At 37.9% G+C, this 19,898-nt stretch overlaps 1 protein-coding gene across 4 annotated transcripts in view; it reads right to left on the reverse strand.

The window, feature by feature from the left end:
- Positions 1–430: 430 nt before the first annotated feature.
- Positions 431–19,898, reverse strand: part of FNBP1L (formin binding protein 1 like) — a 57,324-nt gene continuing 37,856 nt past the window's right edge. For 2 of the 4 annotated variants that reach the window (XM_066192445.1, XM_066192446.1), the window contains 10 exons: positions 18,738–18,842; positions 17,379–17,507; positions 15,172–15,318; positions 14,424–14,627; positions 6,255–6,364; positions 5,512–5,644; positions 4,972–5,066; positions 4,340–4,488; positions 3,804–3,962; positions 431–2,776 (listed from right to left, as the gene is read on the reverse strand). In XM_066192445.1, the coding sequence (XP_066048542.1) occupies positions 2,769–2,776; positions 3,804–3,962; positions 4,340–4,488; positions 4,972–5,066; positions 5,512–5,644; positions 6,255–6,364; positions 14,424–14,627; positions 15,172–15,318; positions 17,379–17,507; positions 18,738–18,842 (1,239 nt within the window). In that variant the 3' untranslated portion in view covers positions 431–2,768. The other 2 variants (XM_066192447.1, XM_066192444.1) reach the window with 2 other exon arrangements.

A 19,898-nucleotide genomic window follows, 5' to 3' on the forward strand; every position in this document is an offset into this window, starting at 1 on the left:
CTTCATTTACTGAGGTGAATCACTTTGGTAAGTACTTTTTCCTCGGATGAAGGCAAAGCATAAGGTGTTACCACTTTTTATGGGAAATCAGCATGCACAGAGTTTGTCATACAAAGAGTCTTAGCAGCAAATCCCACTTTGTCATATACAGAATTGGTGAATAAGAGTTATCCTCAGATGTTGTACAAATATTTAAGAACTACAGTCACAGCTGCATGTGCGTGTTGTCAGTAAGCCTATTTCTGGAGTGAGATTCTACTCAGAGCACTGAAAGTATTGGAGTAGGGTAACAACAAAACCAACAGCAGAATCTGTTCCTCCTCTCTACAATCACAGCAGAGGTTTTTACCACCAGAACAAGAGTTTACAGACCTCATACTGAGAGTCTGCCTGTCGATCTTAACAGAAGACAAATGGGGAAGCTAATCACTTAGACCATGAAAAGATTTTTTTTATTCCATGAAAATATTCTCAACAGAGAACACTATTTTTAAACAAAGCATTTAACATTTAGGAAATCAACATGTGCACAAAAAAGGATTAAAAAATTACTGGAAAATGTCTGATTCTCTAGGACAACTCACGTTCAGAATTTTAGAATAAGTGATTTATAAGCTGTGCAAGTACAAATGCTTTTTCCTATGTTTAATAACCCTCATACAAGTTGCACTATCCCTCTTGAAAGCAACCTGCCTCCAAAGGAAGCAAATCCTGGATTCAGAAAAACAAACAGTAGTGTGAAAAGAACATTTAGTCTTATACCAGGAAGTTTTGTTACTGACCTCTAAGGCTGTTAGCCAGGCAGACCACAGGCCCTTAACCAGAAAATACACAGATCACATTTCTTCCTCATCACAGATTTATAGAATCACACAATACTCTGGGTTGGAAGGGACCCACAAGGATCACTGAGTTTTCTCCAAAATAAAAAAGCACTAAATTTTAAAAAAGAAAAAAAAAAAAGAAAAAAAAAAAAAGAAAGAAAAAAAAAAAAAAAAGAAAAAAACAACCCCAATCCCAACAAGCCCCCCCAAAACCCCCAAACCCAAAAAACTACCTAAGTAGTTTTGTCAGTATTGAGTAATGTCACATTATTATATAAATAACCCTGTATACAAGCTCCAAAAATCTAAACTTTAGAGTTTAATAGGCCCCAAAGTACACTAGGTCAAGCTGTGTAATAGTGGTATACATAACAAAAGGAATAAACCTCTACACAAGTCACTCCAATTCAGTTTTACGGGTAGTACAGTTCCTAATAACACTGAAATGAAAAAGAATCCAGCACTGCTGCATCCACATATTGCTTCAGACCCCAAAAAACCAGGATGTTTTAATTATGATTCCATAATACACTGCCAAACAGCAGGCGGCTGGGTTGACAAGCTTGTGTTGATGTAAGTATCCCTCCCCCCAACATCTCTAGTCTAATTCTTATCACCCTAATCAATCAGATATGATGTATTTATTAATAGAACCACAAATGGGAGGCAAGACAACATAAGCAATAGGGGCACTGCAGACAACTATATTTACACGTATAAACATATCCAAATTTCAATTGTTTACAAGTAAAAGTGCACAAAGATCATTACGAAGTATCACTCAAATGTCACCTGGTCCATACAATGAAGCATCACCTGGAAATGGACTAGCACTGCAGTAATTGAAATTGGAACGTCATAGTGAAAAACTAAAAGACAGTTTTCATAAAAATCTTTTAAAAAAATATTAAAGTCAAATGAAGAGATACACGTTTCAATGTATAAAATTCATGGATGCACCATGTATCCAGTAAAGTAGAGCTCTAGAAAACACCTACCGTGGCTACCTCAGCAGCTGCAGCACTGTGAAAAGAGCTGAGACAGAAAGCCCTTTGTGGGATACTGTAAGTGGTAGTGTTGGCAAACAACAGGTTTAGGCACTCTAGTTTAAGGCAGCAGTTGAATGGCAAGTGGTTGACTTCTGAAAACAGTCATTAGCTTGCAGTGGTGAATCCTCTGGTTGTGCTCCAGGCTGTCAGTGCTCACAACAGGTTACTGAAGGGCTGAAGATGGACCACAGTTCTAGGAGTTTCTCCTGATTGCATTGTAGGCTAGAGCTGAGATGCATTATTTCCCCAAATCAACAAAATACCTTACAGTTGCTTATCAGTTATGCCAAACATCTGGAATGTAATGATGGTTGCAGTGGTATTGTTATAGCAGCATACATGGATACTGGGATGAAACTCTAGTGCTGAAGATACTTAAAGAAAATGATTTGTTACAAAATAAGAGGAGCAATGATGCCAAAGTGTTACACAGAACATGCCTGACTGTCCTAGGCATGCAGGAGGAGGTTAACGGCGAGCATGGAGGTGGCACAGGCAGACTGATAACTGATACAGGGCTCTAAATGCCAATAAAAGTGAGTTGGAAAAGAGCATAATTGAGAAAATCAAAACGTAGCACAAGCTAAAATATAGTTTGTGCACCTGGGACAATCTAGGACAATGAAAATAAAGCAATTTTAGGAGCAGTAGCCTTTTTACTCTGGTAATGGAACTCTATTTTCCTGCACAAATTGAAGATTTTGTAATACATCCTTACCTATATATGGAGATGCTAAGATGTTAGTGACTACTAAATGTATGTCTGCATGCATTCATGCAACTAGCTTTTCCCTTGGGCCTCCCAGTCTAGTACCCCTCCCCTCCCCACCCCCACCCCCCCAGCAGCTGCATGTAACCTCCTTCAAGATCTCGCCCATTTTCTCAGAAACCCGCTTCAGGAACCTGCAGTCCAAGAGGAAAAAGAAAAGAACAAAGTTACTGAAGGCCTTTAGAAGACAGAGAAGCGTGCTCAGTTCTAACAGGCCATTCTCAGTGGCTATAATTCCACAAACTCTCATTAGAAATACAAAATCAGCTTTTTTTTTCCCCCAGTAATCAAGTTGAGCAATGCAGTTTACAATCCTCAGTGATTTAACAATGAGGAGAACTATTGCGCATCTAAGACACTGTCTTCACACTAAACACGATAAAATTCAAAGACTTAGTTTACAGGCACAGATTAGGAAGATAAAATCATTCCCTTATCAGGAGCTGAGAGTTTTCAGTAAGACATCAAGCACTACATGTGATCTTTTTTGTTTGTTCAAGGTATCTAGAGTTAAAACAATGACGTCATGTCCAATACAGAACATTCTACATTACAAGTACTGAAAAGGAAGGAGATAGGTCAGTGGACTTTCTGTCCTTAAGCATAGTGTTTTTTCCTGAGTATTTTTGTTGAACTTTCAGAATCAGAAAACATTTTCCTGTTTAAGAAGTGAAAGCTGCCAAGTATTTGCTAAGGAAGGAAATTAATAATTTTCAGTAACTGAGTTCAGTTAGTTATTAGAGGAAAAAGATCACTGTTTTAAGAATATAGTTTAAGTCATAAAAGTGGGAACAGTAAATCTTAGAGATCTTCAAAACGTAAGTATTTTTTCAGTTCTCTATAAAAACTAAGTATTCCACAGAACAAGCAGGAATCCTGGTCTTTTTTTTCAGTTCAGCAGCTGAATTGGATTTAGTGCTTTGTAAAGCAGAAAAGCAGAAGACGGTGGTCAAAATTACAGACCAGTGTAAGATGCATAATTTAATGTGGTCGTCTCTGAAAAGAATTACAGCTAACTCCCCATGCAAACAGATCATTGCCGACTTCTGATTCTGTAATTCTTTCCATGAGCCTGTGTAACTTACAGTTTTTCCACTATTTTCCCTGGGGAATGTACAACTGAGAGCTGCCAGTTTTACTGTTAGATATAGGTTACTGCACCTTTGCTGTTTTTCTCTAGCGTTACATCTATATATGATGTTGGCACATAGCCTTCCTCTCCATTCTGTCTTCGAGCTCTTGTCCACCCATCTCCTTTGTCCTCCTCAATAATGTACAAAATTTCCCCTTCTTTCATTGCTAGAGTGCCTTCATTATGACCTGGGAAAAACAAGAGGCAAGGAAGTCTCACTGTTCAGACAGAATTTCAAGTCATCTTTTTCCCAAGGCATAGTTTCCAAATTATATATAAACAGGAAGAATGAAAAATCTGTGCAAGACAACATATGGCCAAACAGAAAAAAACCAGTCCCAATTTGTAAAGCTGAATATTTTCCAATAGCTGTGCTAATATTTATCTTAAAGCCGCACAAGTACTGCTCATGAATGAAAGTAATTTATAAAGTATCTTCACCGATCTTTTAAGCAATTAGTTACTCATACAGGTAATTTGCTTTAAATCATTTTACCTGTCTTCTTTATAACCAATCATCCATGCCTTACAGTCAGAGAATCTCAGTGCATGTTGTTAACCTTACCATCAAAGGGATATATTGCCTTGCAATGTCCTATAGCTGGTAACGGATCATCATCTTCAAACTCGTCATCAAACTCATTGGGATGAGCGTGTTGCTGTGGAGGGCCACGAACTTCCTGGTTGGCATCATCCGTGTAACTCCCTTCAGGGCTATAATGCAATGATTGGAGCGTGAGGACTCTGAGGACTTCATGGCTCTAAAACTCACAACATCCATGCATCACAGAAAGGACAGGTCATGGATATTGGTTTGGAATTCCTGTTAGCAGTTTTAGTATTACTGTCAGAGGTGATTTACTGAAAAAAGTCATCCAGCAAAAGCTTAGACTGGATTCTGCTAGAAAAACACAAATTTAACATACCTGCCTCCACAGAACATGGAAAACTAGTGAGCCTTATGCAATGGGATAAGATTTGTTTAAAAGGCATTGCTATTTAATGAGCAGGTGTTTCAATTAGACTATTTTTATGTGTTACCAGAATGGCATGAAGTGACCTCTAGGAGTCAGGGCTGGTTAAGATTTTCCTTCAGAAGGACACACACTTTGGGAGGATAAATAACACCCTTGTAATCATGAGAGAGCTGTACAGACTCTAGCACAGGATCTAAAGCAGAGGAGACAGAATAGTGACCTCTCTCGGCCCTGGGTGACAAGGTGGTTGATGTCGCTGCTGTGCCGCCTGTCACTTCTGGCTGCTACTTTACCCTCAACTTCAGAGAGCCAGGCCTTGGGGGAAAAAAGCAAATAATGATGTCACAGAAAAATTGATTCTAAACCAGCACATTTAACAAATACATTGAACTGCAGACAGTTCAGAGCCACACAGAGACTGCTGCAAATGTCAAGTCCCATAATTACTTCACACAAAGCATGAACCTATCCTTTATGCTTACTTAGCCTACACCCCATACTAGTGTAAGGAAAAAATCTTTAATTACACGTGAATTTCAGAATAAGTGAATAATAATATAATCTGAACAGTTTACATCTTTAATAATGTACATCCTTATTCTAGCTAGATGAACATACTTGAAAATACAGCACCCCACAAAAATTGTACCAGGAGCTCTACTCTAAGTAGTTTTTCTGGGTGCTACATTTAAAATCTGTAAGGCAAAATACAATTGTACCAATCATTTACATTTTCCAAGAAACTGTTTTAGAATCTAACCTCATTCTTGTGTATTTCCATCCGAAGACGGTCCATATTGCTCATGGTCTCAGTTAATTTTGGTTGCAAACTGCTTGGATCACCCATCTGGGGATTTTTTTCATAAACATCCTTCATCTTGATGAGGGCATCTCTAAAAACACACAAAACATGACAATAATTAATATACTGGTATTGATTCATTAAAGCTAAAATAATGTGTATGAGATCCTGAACTGTGATTAGATACCAAGCACAGCAACGAGGAACTACTGGTCTTCACACCGTGCCAAAATCCTTCTCCCATTCTGCCATCTTAGCCCTCTGCCTTCCTTTCTTGTTTTGTGCACAGGCACACAAGGACTCCAACTGTTGACTCTTACCTAGCCAGTCTCAGTATTGTTTCCCATACTGTTTGTTATATACAATTTCCTAAATATTAGTCGTGTTCTGTCCTTAAAGCACAGAGCTGCAGCTACCTTGCTCAATGGACCCACACATTTTTTTACCACACAATTTGAGAGTCAATGCTCCCTATGCAGTATTAGAATCAAAATGAGTTTTACAATCAAGCAGAAGGAAGCAATATTAACAGAACCTACACAGAACGCACTACGAACTTGAAAAGGTTTTTTAATAGCCTGGCCTAGCATATTGTCTCCTAGCTTTTGAACACTGTTGGCTTAGGTAGAGGATGTCAAAAAAAAAAACCAACCAAACCAGAGAGAGGACCACGACAGAACTCCCCAGAAAAATGCACTCACTTTTGGTCTGTTTCCTTCTGTAGCTCTCTGTTAAGTTCATCGATTCTCTGCTGCAGTTTCTTGCGTCTTTGTTCTGGAGGGAGGTGGCTGAAATCTTCCAGTGCAGGGCCCTGCAAGCAGAAACACTATGAAACAAGCTGCTACATGCACAGGTCTGGGCAGCTCAACTGACATACCCACACATGGACAGTGCTCACTGGAAGCAGATGGACCTTCTTAAAAACTCTACTTGACAGACAGCTCTACAAAAGACCGCACAGAATAAATGCATGTTCCTGCTGCCAGAGTGTAGCCGCTCAGTCAAGGGGCTTTCTGCCTTCTGTAGCAGTTGGCTCACAGAGGTAACTTCAAATTTCTCGACTTTATTTTTCTGAAGTTGTGTACCTCCTCTTACATCCACTGCACTTAAAGATTTAGAAAGTACTAATTTGAAGTCAGACCATATATAATAATATTCAATAATTAAATATAATAATTTGAGTCAGAACAAAAATCAAAGATGTGTATATAATAACTATATACATATATATATATAAAAACTGTTTCCTTCTCTAGAGTGTGTTCTGTGGTCATTTAGATGGTATCAAAAGAAAAATACTGTATTTTGGATCTTCACTCCAAATCCCTATTATAGTTCTCTTCCAGAACTTTAGCAATCCTAGAAAACATATTGAAACTTCCAAAGTTCTCATGGATTTTACCTAAAGTAAAATTGGTTCATGCAGCACAGAAAAAACCTTTGTAATATCAAAATTCTTACTTAAATTTGTTTATTTGACTCAAAACTTGTTCAAATATTCCAAGTTGCCTTTTTTACAAAAAAATCAACCCCAAAACAACCAACAACCAAAAAACTTCAGGGAAGGAAAAAGCCCTCTTACTTCCCAAACTTTAAAAGAAATCATAAACTAGCCAATTTAAGACCACGTATTGTTATGAACCCAAACCTGCAAACTTGATTGCAAACTTGGCCAAGATTATAATAAGCAGGATAGAAGAAGAGCCTTGGTATGAAATGCATGGGAAGAGATTTTGATGTATCTTGCAAGTTTGTTGTGAAGACTCTTCCCCTCAGGGTGACAGACACTGACAGTGTTAAGAAGAAAATATGGTACATGTCTCAATCACCAAAGGTTTGGGTTTGTGGCTTTTTGTTTTGGGTTTTGTTTTGGGTTTTTTTTTGGGGTTTTTTTTGTGATCCCATTTGCCTAAGGAAATTGGTTTTAACCCAGGAAAGCCACTTGCCATTCCCGTAACCCTCCATGGAGGCAAACCAAACTGGCCAGCATTTCTTTTATCAAGAAGAAAGTTCACAGAAACTCGACTCTGAGATTTTGACACAAGCCTTAGGCTCAGGTGCCAAGTTTCCAACACCCCCCTTTAAAATCTTCTCACCCCTTCAACTCCTCTGCACTTGTAAAATCAATCTCATTGCTTTAAGGGAATACAAGATAAAAGAAGGGAAATCAGGATCTGATGTTTCCAAAATAAAGCAAGTGTTTCTTTCTGGAGGAAGAAGAATACACACTGTGTATAGTCTCAAAGTCCAGAGATGCAAAATGACATAAACAAACTTCCTGTTCCCTTCAGAAACTCTTCCAAGAAAACTCTGTTAAGTGGAATACACTACAAAGAAACAAAAATACAATCATGTCCTCTCTATCATTCGTCCTTATAGATCAGTTTAAACCAGAGTATCCTAAAAGATGGATCAGAAGAACAGAGGTCTTTTTGTGAATTTTTACTGGTTTACTCTGCAGTACAATATTGGATTAAGGTGTGGTTTTATTTAATGTAACAGCTTCCTGTATTTCTAAGCATAAAGGTTCTCCACTGCAAATTTTTCCTCCAAATTCAAAGGAGTGCAGTACTCACTATTTCTTCTTTACACAAATTTTATAATCTTTTCGTATACATATTTTATGCTGCTTAAACAATTTTCCTGACAAAGAAAAATCACCAAGTATTTCCATCATGACCAACTCGTGAATACTGGTCAACTCTAAAATTCCAAAATTGCAGATTTAGTTGCAGCCAGATCACAAGTCTAATTGCCTTACATTAAGCATGGATGATTAAGAAGACTGTGCATATGAGTGGAAAATCTGAAGATGTATTTCAGCACCTGATTTAAAGCAGTTATGATATGGAAACACTTTCAGATTATTTTCATGCTATCTTAGCAGAAGTACAGCAGACAGATCAGCACACGGGCTTACCATCTTCACCGACCACTGCACAGTTCATTTGAAAACAGAAAGAAACGGGAAATTATTTACATGCAACGACCAGTTAGAAAAGTGACTAATGCCTAAAAATGTATTTTTAAAATATCACTTAAGGAATGACATTTTTATTTCTAAAAAGTACATTTTACTATAAGCACAAGAAAATAATTGCTTTAAGAATTACTGATTTAAAAAATAGTAGGTGATAATGGGTACTTTTAACTTACAAAATTTTAACACACAACCTCATTAAACTACATTTGAATGTTCTGAATAAAGGACTGAGCCTTCTGTTGTAGGAAAAGAAACACACACACAGCCAACATTACACAAAATAGCAGAATTTGATGATGATGGACTGATCAGCCATATACAAAAATTTTGTTGATCACAGCTCAAAATCCACTACAATCACTTACAAATGTAGTTTTTGCAATGTATTTGTTTTATTATCACAACAGATCTGGAAGAAACAGAAATATTTTTCAAGTCTAGAAGTAATTAAGTTTACTTTCTGAAAACAGCATTTGGGTCATTGCTGTTATCGAAAATTCTTTTAGTCCAGATAAAAATAAAGACATATAAAGAGTGAAGTCTTTATCCTTAGAAGAAGCAAATAAAACATGGGTGCCAGGAGCTGAATCTTGGCTTTAACATTCACAGCATTTTGAAGATCTACCATGCTTTTAATGATTTGGACAACTCTTTCCAGAGAAACACCAAGCAACTTAGAAGACAGATATCTCAACTTCACTTTGACCCTGAGCATGTTTGAAGGCTGTTGCTTGGGGCACACACACAACAACAGAATTTCTAGCAATGAGGGGAGTAAAGCACCTTCTCAAACGATACTTTGGTAGGAATCTCGAAGTCTGGAGATGCAAAATCACATAAACTTCCTGTTCCCTTCAGAAAGAGTCTTCCAAGAAAACTCTGTTAAGGTTTACAGATCACTGCTAATAATGCTAATAATTTTATGTACCAAGTGGCATCAAGCACAGACCTCTCCTAAGCACTAACACTGTCTGGAACTGTTAAGATTTCAAAGGAGAAGCAGCAGCAGGTAACAGCAGCACTAACACAGTAAGCTACACCTTCCTTCAATAACCTACTCTACAGCTGCTGCTTGCTGCTCTTGTTCCACATCATGACAGGAAAATGTGTCTGCATGAAGCACAGAGTGGAGGGAGACTGGGTTTGTGATCTCCAGTGCCTTGAGTGAAATCTTGTACAGGGCATGTTGAACAAAACGACCAGTATGCCTCACTGGCTGACAGAGGCCAACTCACAGATGAAGCTCAGCAGAAGCAAACTGCGTCCCATTTCACATGGGCAGATGGTGATTGGCAAAGGGGAACATTTTTTAACTGAAAGAAGATAGATTTAGATTAGATCTTAAGAAGAAATTCTATATTCAGAGGGTGGTGAGGCACTGGAACAGGTTGCCCAGAGCAGCTGTGGATGCCCCATCCCTGGAGATTCAAGGCCAGGTTGGATGGGGCTCTGAGCAGCCTGGTCTAGTGGAAGGGGTCCCTGCCCATGGCAGGGGGTGGAATGAGACAATCTTTGAGGTCCTTTCCAGACCAAACCTTTCTGTGAATCTGTGGTTCTGCATGTTAGTACCACTGGGAAATAATCTTCCAGGGACAAAACACATGGGAAACAGCATCACGTATTAGTGACTATTAAGCATTTAATCGAGGTATATTACAAAGATAAGACTGATCGATGAGATTAAAAAAATCTATTATTAGTCCAGCATACATTTAAGTTGAAAAGACTTCAAAAATATGCAATAATGTGGTGTCTGTTAAAATGCTTGCAAGGAAATTCATAATATATATAAATTAAACGCTCATTCTTGAAGATTTTACAGAGATGAAGTCTTTAACATTATGGCACATTTGACTGAGTCTAGATCTGTAGGATACTAGTGATGCTTCCTAATGTTACAGGACTATTACATTTAAATTATTTAAAGAATGTATTAAATTAATGCAATTTTACATCAGGAAGAATGTATTTAAAAGTCAAATAAAAATATGGTTTCATTTTCCATTAGCATTCTGTAGTTGTTAGGAGATGACCTTTGCCTTCAAAAGAGGTTCTGGAACTACTGGTGGTACAAGGTGGTGATTTGTAAGGCAGAAGTCAATACATGTAGCGATCAACAAAATCAAGGTGTAATCAAGGTTTGTGCCATTCCAACAACTACCTAATCCTAGTTCAGTTCCTCACTGAGCACTGAAAAAGAGGCATTACCTTCCCCAAACTAAGATCGAATGACTCAGAAGGGAAAGGAGACACTGCCCTCCCTACAGACTTAGAGGAACACGAGTATTTTCTAAAAAATGGCAGTGCTAGAAAGGCTCTTTCCAAGGCATCTGGGGGCCCGAAATTAGATGCCACAACATGACTTAAAGATAAATAAAGTAAGTTTAAACTGTAACTCATTCTGCTTCAGAATGACAAAGGAGCCTCTAAATTGTAACTTTACTGCAGTAGAACATTGCTACACCTTGATCTCCACATTATGTCAACAACTGTCAACCATTCTTGATGCCCCATGAGACAGCAAGTCAATATTGTCTTGAAATACCAAAAAATTATTAATTATATATAACCAAATGCATCCAATTACCTTTTTATTTGGATCATCAAGTATCACTAAACATACATAGATTGGGCAGCCTACGCTTTTCTGACACAACAGGGAAACGCCAGTACATTTATCACTAGCGCTGTAAACGTTGCTAGGAAACCACTTCATATTTCCCTTTTACTGGCTTCCAGACAAATTCCATTTGCAGAATATGCCACTATATCAGTAAATTAATTGATAAGTCTCAGTGGCATTCACTTGTAATTTTTTCAGTAATTTTGCCCAGAAGAAACTAGGACAAACAAGAGCAACTAATTCATCAGAAAACACATTAAAATTGTAATGTTTAAAAAAAAAAAATCAGTATTTCAAAAATCTGCCATCACCATAAGCTATAGCATCTTATGTACAAAGAAATCAAATTCTCACTTCTTAGTTCAGTGTCTCGCAATCAACTTTTACTATTTTCCAAAGTCAGCACATAAGACATCTGCTCTGTCAGATGATTTTTGTGGTAACTATATCCAATGATAAATTACTGCAAAAATATGTTACATGATGGTAGGAAAACATTTGTGAATGTGAACAACAATGAAGAAAGGTATCAAACACATGCTGAGCACCCTCTTTATAACACCTTTTTTTAGACACGAGCATTTCAATTGTGATGAAGGACTTTTCTATTTTATTTTCTTTTAAATCTGTTTAACTTCTGTATAGTATGAAACAAAGTATCCTAGAAGTGACCTTATAGCTGAAGTGTTATTTTTAACTAAGTAAGCCTTATAATGAGGGTGAAGAGCATTAGAAAAGCCACATCACAAACACACTGCTCATAGCCCATCATGCATTTCAACTTGTTATTGAACTTACCCCTCTTTTGAGGCTTCTGAAAGAAGGAATTCTGGGCTTCCCTGTTTTTATGTCACTCATGCAATAATGCACTGGTTCAATGGAGAATATGGGATACTGGGACCCATTAGGAGTACTGGATGTGTATAAACTAGTAGGGGTTAGGGGTGGGGATTGTGGCTAATGTGGAAATAAAGAAAGCAATAAATAAGCCAAATGTTCAAAGTGATTTTAAAATGAAAATTCTGTCTTACAAAAATAAAATTTCCATCCAACACAGTAACAGGTTGTAACGTTCCAGACACATTTATACTCTAACTGTATTGGGTTTAAAAGGTTTCCCTCATGAATTACTCTTCAGAGTTACAGGTTGCTGCAGAGAAGGAAGAAAGCTTTAGACTCAGCACTACCACAAGACCCTAACAAGATCCTAAAGCTCCCTTGCCTCTTTTCTTAAAACACAGCTCTGCTATTGCCAATTTAGTTACAATCATCCTGGAAGCTCCAGCATTCCTGCTCACTAGTTCCTCCTACATACTGAGGTACCCTACCAGGTTAGCCAAACCAGAAATATTTGGTAGATCAATGGAGAATGACTAACACAAAGAGTGTTCTCAAACTCTGTAGTCAAGCTGGACTGACACAATGGCTGCATGGCATTATTAATATAATCTCGAGAACCTCCTCCCCTTTTTTCAAATTGCTTCTCTCATTTTTTGTCTCTCATACCTCTGCTATTCTTTCTCAGTTCAATTTTCCTCTACTATTCCCACTGCTGCACAACTCATTCCCTTTGTAAAAAGCTTTTATGTCTTTGACAACATTAAAAATAGGTAAAGGAATACCTGGAAGCCAAGACCAGCCTTAGTTTCAGCTAAATGAAGGTCCAAAGGTCCCCATGAATACCTCAGCTATAGTAAAGCAGCTAATTTTATAATAGATAATTTAAGAATATATCTTAAAACCTGTGAATAGTATTTGGAATTAAATATGTATCGTCCGGTATGTATTTTGCTTCCAGCTGCTGTTTTGTAGAGCTCTCCTCCATCCTCCCCAAAAACAGGTAAAAAAACAGGGACAACATCTTTCATTTCATGCAGGTCCTTAGGGAAGAGATGCATGTAGTATGTTCACACATGTCACACCTGTGGCTGCACAGAGAAGACAGTAAGGCTGACTCCCTGAGTGCTACACACAGTGGGGGAACTGGGGAGAAGAAAGAGTAGGGCAAGTCTTGTCAGCTTCTTTCAGCTGTCATCACACTAAGGGATTTCTTTAACTACAGTAAATGCCAAGGTCCAGACTGAATCCAGTGTACATTGACATACTCTCCAAACTATCAGAAAGATGCCCTGTGGTCAAACGGGCAATTGTGATCTAATTACAGAACAGGCCAAATCTCACCCACCTCTGCAGACAAATGCAATATATATACCCATGTATTAATGCATGTGAACTGCTATGAATCATTCATTATATTGCATGAAAAGTAAACAAGCAGTTTTAACACCCAGCTAGAATTACATAATATACTGAGGATGGAATAAAGAATCATCTGTGTCCTTCCTTTCTGTAAAGACTTACTTTCTCAGAATACCATAAAGTGCAAAATAAGTTCTACCATTAAGAAGCCCTAAGAACAGTGTCCTGTAATAAATGACAGAAACTGGCTTGGAGCATTAAAATAACCTCACAGAAATTTGTGGGGATGGCTACATTAAAATGGCTCATTGATATGCTCCAATATTAAATAAAGATAAGCATAAAATTTAAATATATATATGTTCCGTTCATTTATATAGCTAATGCATGTATTGACAATCTTTTGTTGATCCATGAAGGCATCTCACACATTAAGTGTTAACTGTAACTCATAAGAAAAAAAAGCAGTAATCATCTCAATGCTTTCAGTTTTTTCTTGAGCATAGAGGACATTTCCCTTCATGGAGCTTCCACAGTATGTTTTACAGTGACATAGTATAAACTGTAAGGTTTTCAGAGAAACCTCAGGAATTTTCAAAACTTGCAGCAAGTGTAATAAAAATCTATATTAATACTTATATATATAAATGTGACATTTAGAAGGGGGTTGCTTTTTGTGCCGTAACAGACAGATCTGAAGTCTGTCCAATTCCAAAGCACACTCTCCCCTCCCCTTATTTTACACAATTAACACCTTTCCTATGCAAGTACAGAAAGTCTTTACAGAATCTTAGAAACATTACAGTAATGGGAAGCTACTTTTATCAAATAACTACTAAAAATGCTCCCAAACACAAATTACTAGAAGAAAAAATGAAAAACTTCCCCAGTGACAACTTGATTTTTAACATGGTAAGTACTCAAACCTTCTGATCTCCTTTCACATACTTTAAAAGTAAATTGGAAGGCAAGGGGAAGATTTTTAAAAAATACATGAATTGATGCCTCCATGCACTCTAAATGTTCAAATTTTAATTTTCCAAATAGTAATTTCTTAATTGTTACCTTTGGTTTCTTTCCAAATAGCCACAGCTTTCCTTTAGCCTTGCCGACTGTAGTTTTTGTATCAATTCTCATTCCCTCTTGCTTTGGTGTACTGATGGTTCCATCAGAGATAGTTCTGTAAATATTCTGACTGTAGTCTTCAAATGGAAAATCTCCAGGAGGTTCAAAACCAGATTTGAAGCAGTCTATCACTAGCTGAGAGTCCTAAACATAGGACATTAAGGAGTTTAAAAAGCAAACCCATCAAGAAGCAGAGAAAAAACTGAAACAAAATTTTCATTTAATTGCAGAGATGCACAGAAAGTAAGAGTGAGCTCAAAACACACACTTTTGGACAGACACGCTTTTATCTCAGAAGTGTTCATGAGTGTATAGCAAAGCATACTCTGCTATTCCAAATATTCCAGCAAATACTTAACTGAATGAAGTTATGTTAACTGAAGACCCTTTATATGTTTTAATGTCACATACAGGGGAAAATACTGACCACAGTATTCCAGAATACCCAAAATCACACCCAGTGAGAACATGTCAAAGATATTAAACTATGAAACCAATAAAGCAGGAAGAGAGCAGACAAAAAAAGCAGAAGTGGTCCCTTCTACTGAAATCAAAGTCACAACACTTTTGAAGCAAATACTGGACCACAGAAAGAAAACTGTCCAGGGTAAGTCAGTCTTTCCCCTCTCCACCACTTCTGGAGCAGTTAAATTCCCACATACATTTGAAGTTACTCAGTTCTACTTACTCTATGTTCATCAACGGATTTTGCTGCAAGGATCATCCCTTCTAAGCATTTTGAGATAATTGGGATAACCTTGCGCTCAGAGTCAGCAAAGCCTTTGTAACATTCACTAAGTTTGATAGTCCTCCTTTCATCCATTTCTTGAAGTTGCTGCAAGTGCAAAGAAAGATAAAATAAAGCTGTCATTTGCTGATTTTTTTCCTCCTCAATCCTGACATATGCAGTTACTGGGGTCACCACATTGTGGGACAGAATTTCTATGCTTTCCCAGTATTTTTATTTGCTTAACAAAACAGAACTTGAAAGTCCTTTCAGACATAGACTTAGGATGCCCAATACAATTCTTATGAAGACTTTATGCCCTTTGATTATTAAAAATCATGTAAAGATTTTCTTTTCCTTTTTCTTCTATAAAGCACATGTACAGTGTTTACAAGCAACTGTCTGAAGTATTTGTTCCATGCAAAAATGAAAATCACAGTGAAGAAATTTTACTAATTTTTACATCTCCTCACTCTCTCATTCTAGTTCCAAGTAATTTCTCTCTGGTGATAAATACGTCCATCTTGCTTTTATTATTATACCTTCCAAGCAATGCAATTATTAAAAATATAGGAAAAATAAGAAAAATTAAAATTATCTGCAGTTTAGACACTCTGATTTGAAATACAAACCATTTCCTTTAGCAGTGTGCAAGAAAATAAAGATAAGAATACCATTACGTAAGATTTGCAAGAAAAGTTTACTGGAACAGAACAGATCAGAAGAAATTAAAGAGAAATACTATGAAGATAACAGCCCTGGACTTGTCACCTGAATGTGGAAAACACCCCAAACAAAAGCAAAAATCAGTAAAACATATAGCAATGGGTTGTCAAAAACTGGGTAAGAAGTTGGATCTTTCCTATATCCACACTGAGGCAGATGTCTCAAACAATATTGAACTTCATCTCTCCAAGACAAAACAACTACCTAGATGTGCTAAACCCCTCTCCAAGGCTTTCCCTCAGAATGTTACCCAAATACTGGCAATGAAGTAATAAAAGTGTAGTCCCAAGAGAAAGCAGGACTGGGCCTTTCTGCTCTTATTGTAGAGTTCTAAAAATGTGAGTAATATCTTACAATGACAGTGGATTTTAACCCTGGAGAAACAAAGGTAGTAAAGCAAAAGTCTGGTGCAAGCTACAAAGATGATCAACCTGTTTCACCTGGGAGCTGACTGCAGTTCTTGGATCAGTGTGTAAAGTTAGACCTACTGTAGTGCTGCTTAACAGTTAAAATATTAGAAAATTCTTTAATAAGCAAAGGCAAATTTCTTCTGTGAATCCTAGACCTTCTAGTAAAGATTTTTTTTTAAAGATAACAACTTACTTGTGCTTCTGAAAAATATCAAGCATATTTAAGTTTAATATCTTCAAATAAACCCAGTATTCCACCTTCCATTTCTTCACTCCCTGTCTAAGTACCAGTTCTCACCATTTTTCCCAAATGGCTGAAGGTACATGCCAACACACTTCTGAACTCTACTCACCGGATGCCCCCAACTACCTCAAACTGGATTTTCAGTTTTGCCACGTCCACGTTTTTGAAAGAATGTTTTAAAAAAATTCTTAATAGTTACACAAAGCATCTCAAGAAATCCCCACTTTAGATGCAAAGTATTGATCTTCAACATTTTACTTGGTTTTAGAGACATCTGTGGATTGCTGGTAACAAACACTGATGGAGCAAGGACTGACTGGGGGCTGGGGAGGTGCTGGAACTTCTGCTTCCAATGCAGGCACTTTTTACCCGTGCATGAAACCCGTTAAAGCACAGTCACTGCCAGCTACCTGCTCTCCTTCACTCACCAGAGCATTCACACACACAAGGATCCTGAGGACTACTGCTCAACCCTTATTAGGAGGACTATTTTAAATGTCTGCTGCCACCCACACATCTCAAATGTTTATTGTGCCAGACCCTTTCAGAAATATTTAAACAAAGAGTCTACAACGTATAAAATCTTACAGAAAATGCAATCAAGCATTTTCATTGGAAGTCTAAGCATTAGTATGGATAAGCAGTCTCATGAAAAAACACAAGTTGTCTCAAGATTATGGTAATTTCTTGATAAAATGATCCACTAAAATGAAAAAAATAGAGTTTTTAACTTTAAAGTCTACTTCTTTAGAAAAGGATCAGAAATACTTTATCTGGGAATTGTTTACCTTGTAAATCTGAGGAATGACAATGTAGTAGTGTTTGTGCTGTTCCCCATTAAAATTCTGTAGTTGTGCAGCATATTCATTTTTGTTTTCATCAGCCATATGTGTGCGCAGGTTTAACTGTTGCTTAGCCTAGTAGGAAAGCGTTTTCAGGTTAAACATGTCTCGTACTTTTCAGTGACACACAGCATTATTTTATTTCATCAACTACGCAAGAACACTAGTCACAAGTCATCAAAAACCAACATCCTTACAACTGAAATATAAAGAACGTGAGACTTCACATGTACTGACACTCCTGAACCTCATTTGTTAGACACAGAATGCAATGATCACTGTAGCTCCCTGAGCCAGACTGCTTAAAAGCATATCCTAAAACCCACAAAGTGACTGAACATATAAACCACGAGGCACCAGACAGCTGCCAGTTTAAGGAACACAGCACAGCCATCCACAGGGACTCTGGTGAACTGTAACAAAGCCAAGTGCCAGGTCCTGCATGGGAGTTGGGGTGATCCCAAGCACTAACACAGGCTGGGAGAGAATGGGTTGAGAGCAGCCGTGAGGAGAAGGACCTGCAGGTCCTTGCAATGCGCACTCACAGCCCAGAAAGCCAACCCTATCCTGGGCTCCACCAAAGCAGCGTGGCCAGCAGGTCAAGGGAGCTGCCTCTGCCCCTCTGCTCAGCCCTCCTGAGAACCCAGCTGGAGTGCCCTCGGCACAGGAAGGAAATGGACCTGCTGGGAAGAGTCCAAAGGAGAACATAAAGATCATGAGAGGACTGGAGCATCCCTCCTATAAAGACAGGCTGAAAGATTTGGAGATTTTCAGCCTGGAGAAGCAAGGCCTTTGGAGAAACCTTAAAGCCGCTTCCAGTTCCTAAGGAGGGTCTACAAAAGAGCTGGAGAGGGACCTTTCACAAGGACAGGTAGTGACAGGGCAAAGGGAAATGATTTTAAACTCACAGAGGGCAGGTTTACATTAGACATTACGAAAAAAGTCTTCACTTTGAGGGTGGTGAGGCACTGAAAGAGGTTGCCCAGAGAAGCTGCAGATGCCCCAACCCTGGCAGTGCTCAAGGCCGGGTTGGATGGGGCTTTGAACAACCTGGTCTAGTGGAAGCTGTCCCTGCCTATGGCAGGGGAGTCTTCAAGGTCCCTTCCAACCCAAACCATTCTGATTCTGAAGCACACTCCTTTCCTGTGCTGTCTTACATGCCACTGGAACTTTGATTTTGCACATAACAAATAAGCATATTTTATAGACAATTTTATACATTCAATGAATATTGTTTCAGTACTGATGATTAACATGTCAATGAAATATCATTGCTAACAAAGTAAAGAAAAGCACTGCCCTTACCTTCTCAACATCAGCCTTTGTTGCATTGGTATCGTTGTCCAGTCGTTCATAGCTTTGCTGTGCCTTCTCTGCCTCTCTACATTCTCTCTCAAATTTCTTTTTGCTCTACAAAAGGCACAAACTTACTGCTTCAACAGCCACTATTCCCATTAGGTTTCATACATTAATTCTGAATTCTAAATATCAAAGCTTCCATTTAAGTATCTTAAATTCACAAAGTCCCTTTAAAGAAGCACATTGTTAGCACAGCAACTAGGTCAACTAAATTATTTTGAAGGCAGTCTGAAGGATGTGTCTAAACTACAATCATCATCAGTATTCATGTCAAGTGGCACAGCTGTAGGTAGCACAGACAACAGTATTCAATATACTTGATGTTCCATATATGCAGCTGTTGTCAAGACAACTGCTGTAGAAAAATAGAAAAATTGTTGCAGAAGTTCACATCTCTCCGGAGAAACTGCAACTCAGACTCTAAGCTCCTGCTCCATAGCAAAGTGAGATTAGTGTGTCCCTTAAAGGCATCTAAATGCATTTAAAAGACCGACTCTGCACTCAGGTAAATAAAAGGCCCTGTATGGTTTGAGCTGAACTGTGGGAACTATCTCGGTGAAGAGTAATAACATCTAAAACTACCACATTTGCTTCTATGCAGATCCTCTGATGATGAATTAAACTCTTTGACGTGACAGTAAAGCAAGACCTTGCTCATCTGGGACCACAAAAACAAAACAGACATTCACTTCTCCAGTATTGCTTCACAATAGTCTGGATCAAAGATATAGTAAAATTTTGAGAGAGAAAACCAGAATATCAGAATACATCTTGAACAGACTTGGTTGAATTTCATATTTTCTTATCTTTAAAAGCATTTGTTTCGAGAAAAGGAAGCTTACAGTCTGTCCTAGAGACATTCACTCCCTGCATTTCTCCATAAAACAGTAGTTGTACCTCCCGAAAGTACAATAGTCTATAGTGGTATTCTTGAATATACCTTGGAACAAGCCCTCAAGCTCAAGTAAAATTCAGTGACTTAAATTTTCACCTTTATATAAATAAACTGTCATTTTCAGTAGCCCAAGCAGAAGCAAACAAAATCTGTACCTATGTTAAAACCAGATTCCTTTATGCTGGTTACGCTGGATAAAAGCCAAGGCTTCT

Source organism: Chamaea fasciata, unplaced genomic scaffold (genome assembly GCF_029207755.1).
Source record: "Chamaea fasciata isolate MVZ Bird 193981 ecotype frontalis unplaced genomic scaffold, bChaFas1.0.hap1 SCAF_10, whole genome shotgun sequence".
In the NCBI taxonomy this organism is placed as follows: domain Eukaryota; kingdom Metazoa; phylum Chordata; class Aves; order Passeriformes; family Sylviidae; genus Chamaea; species Chamaea fasciata.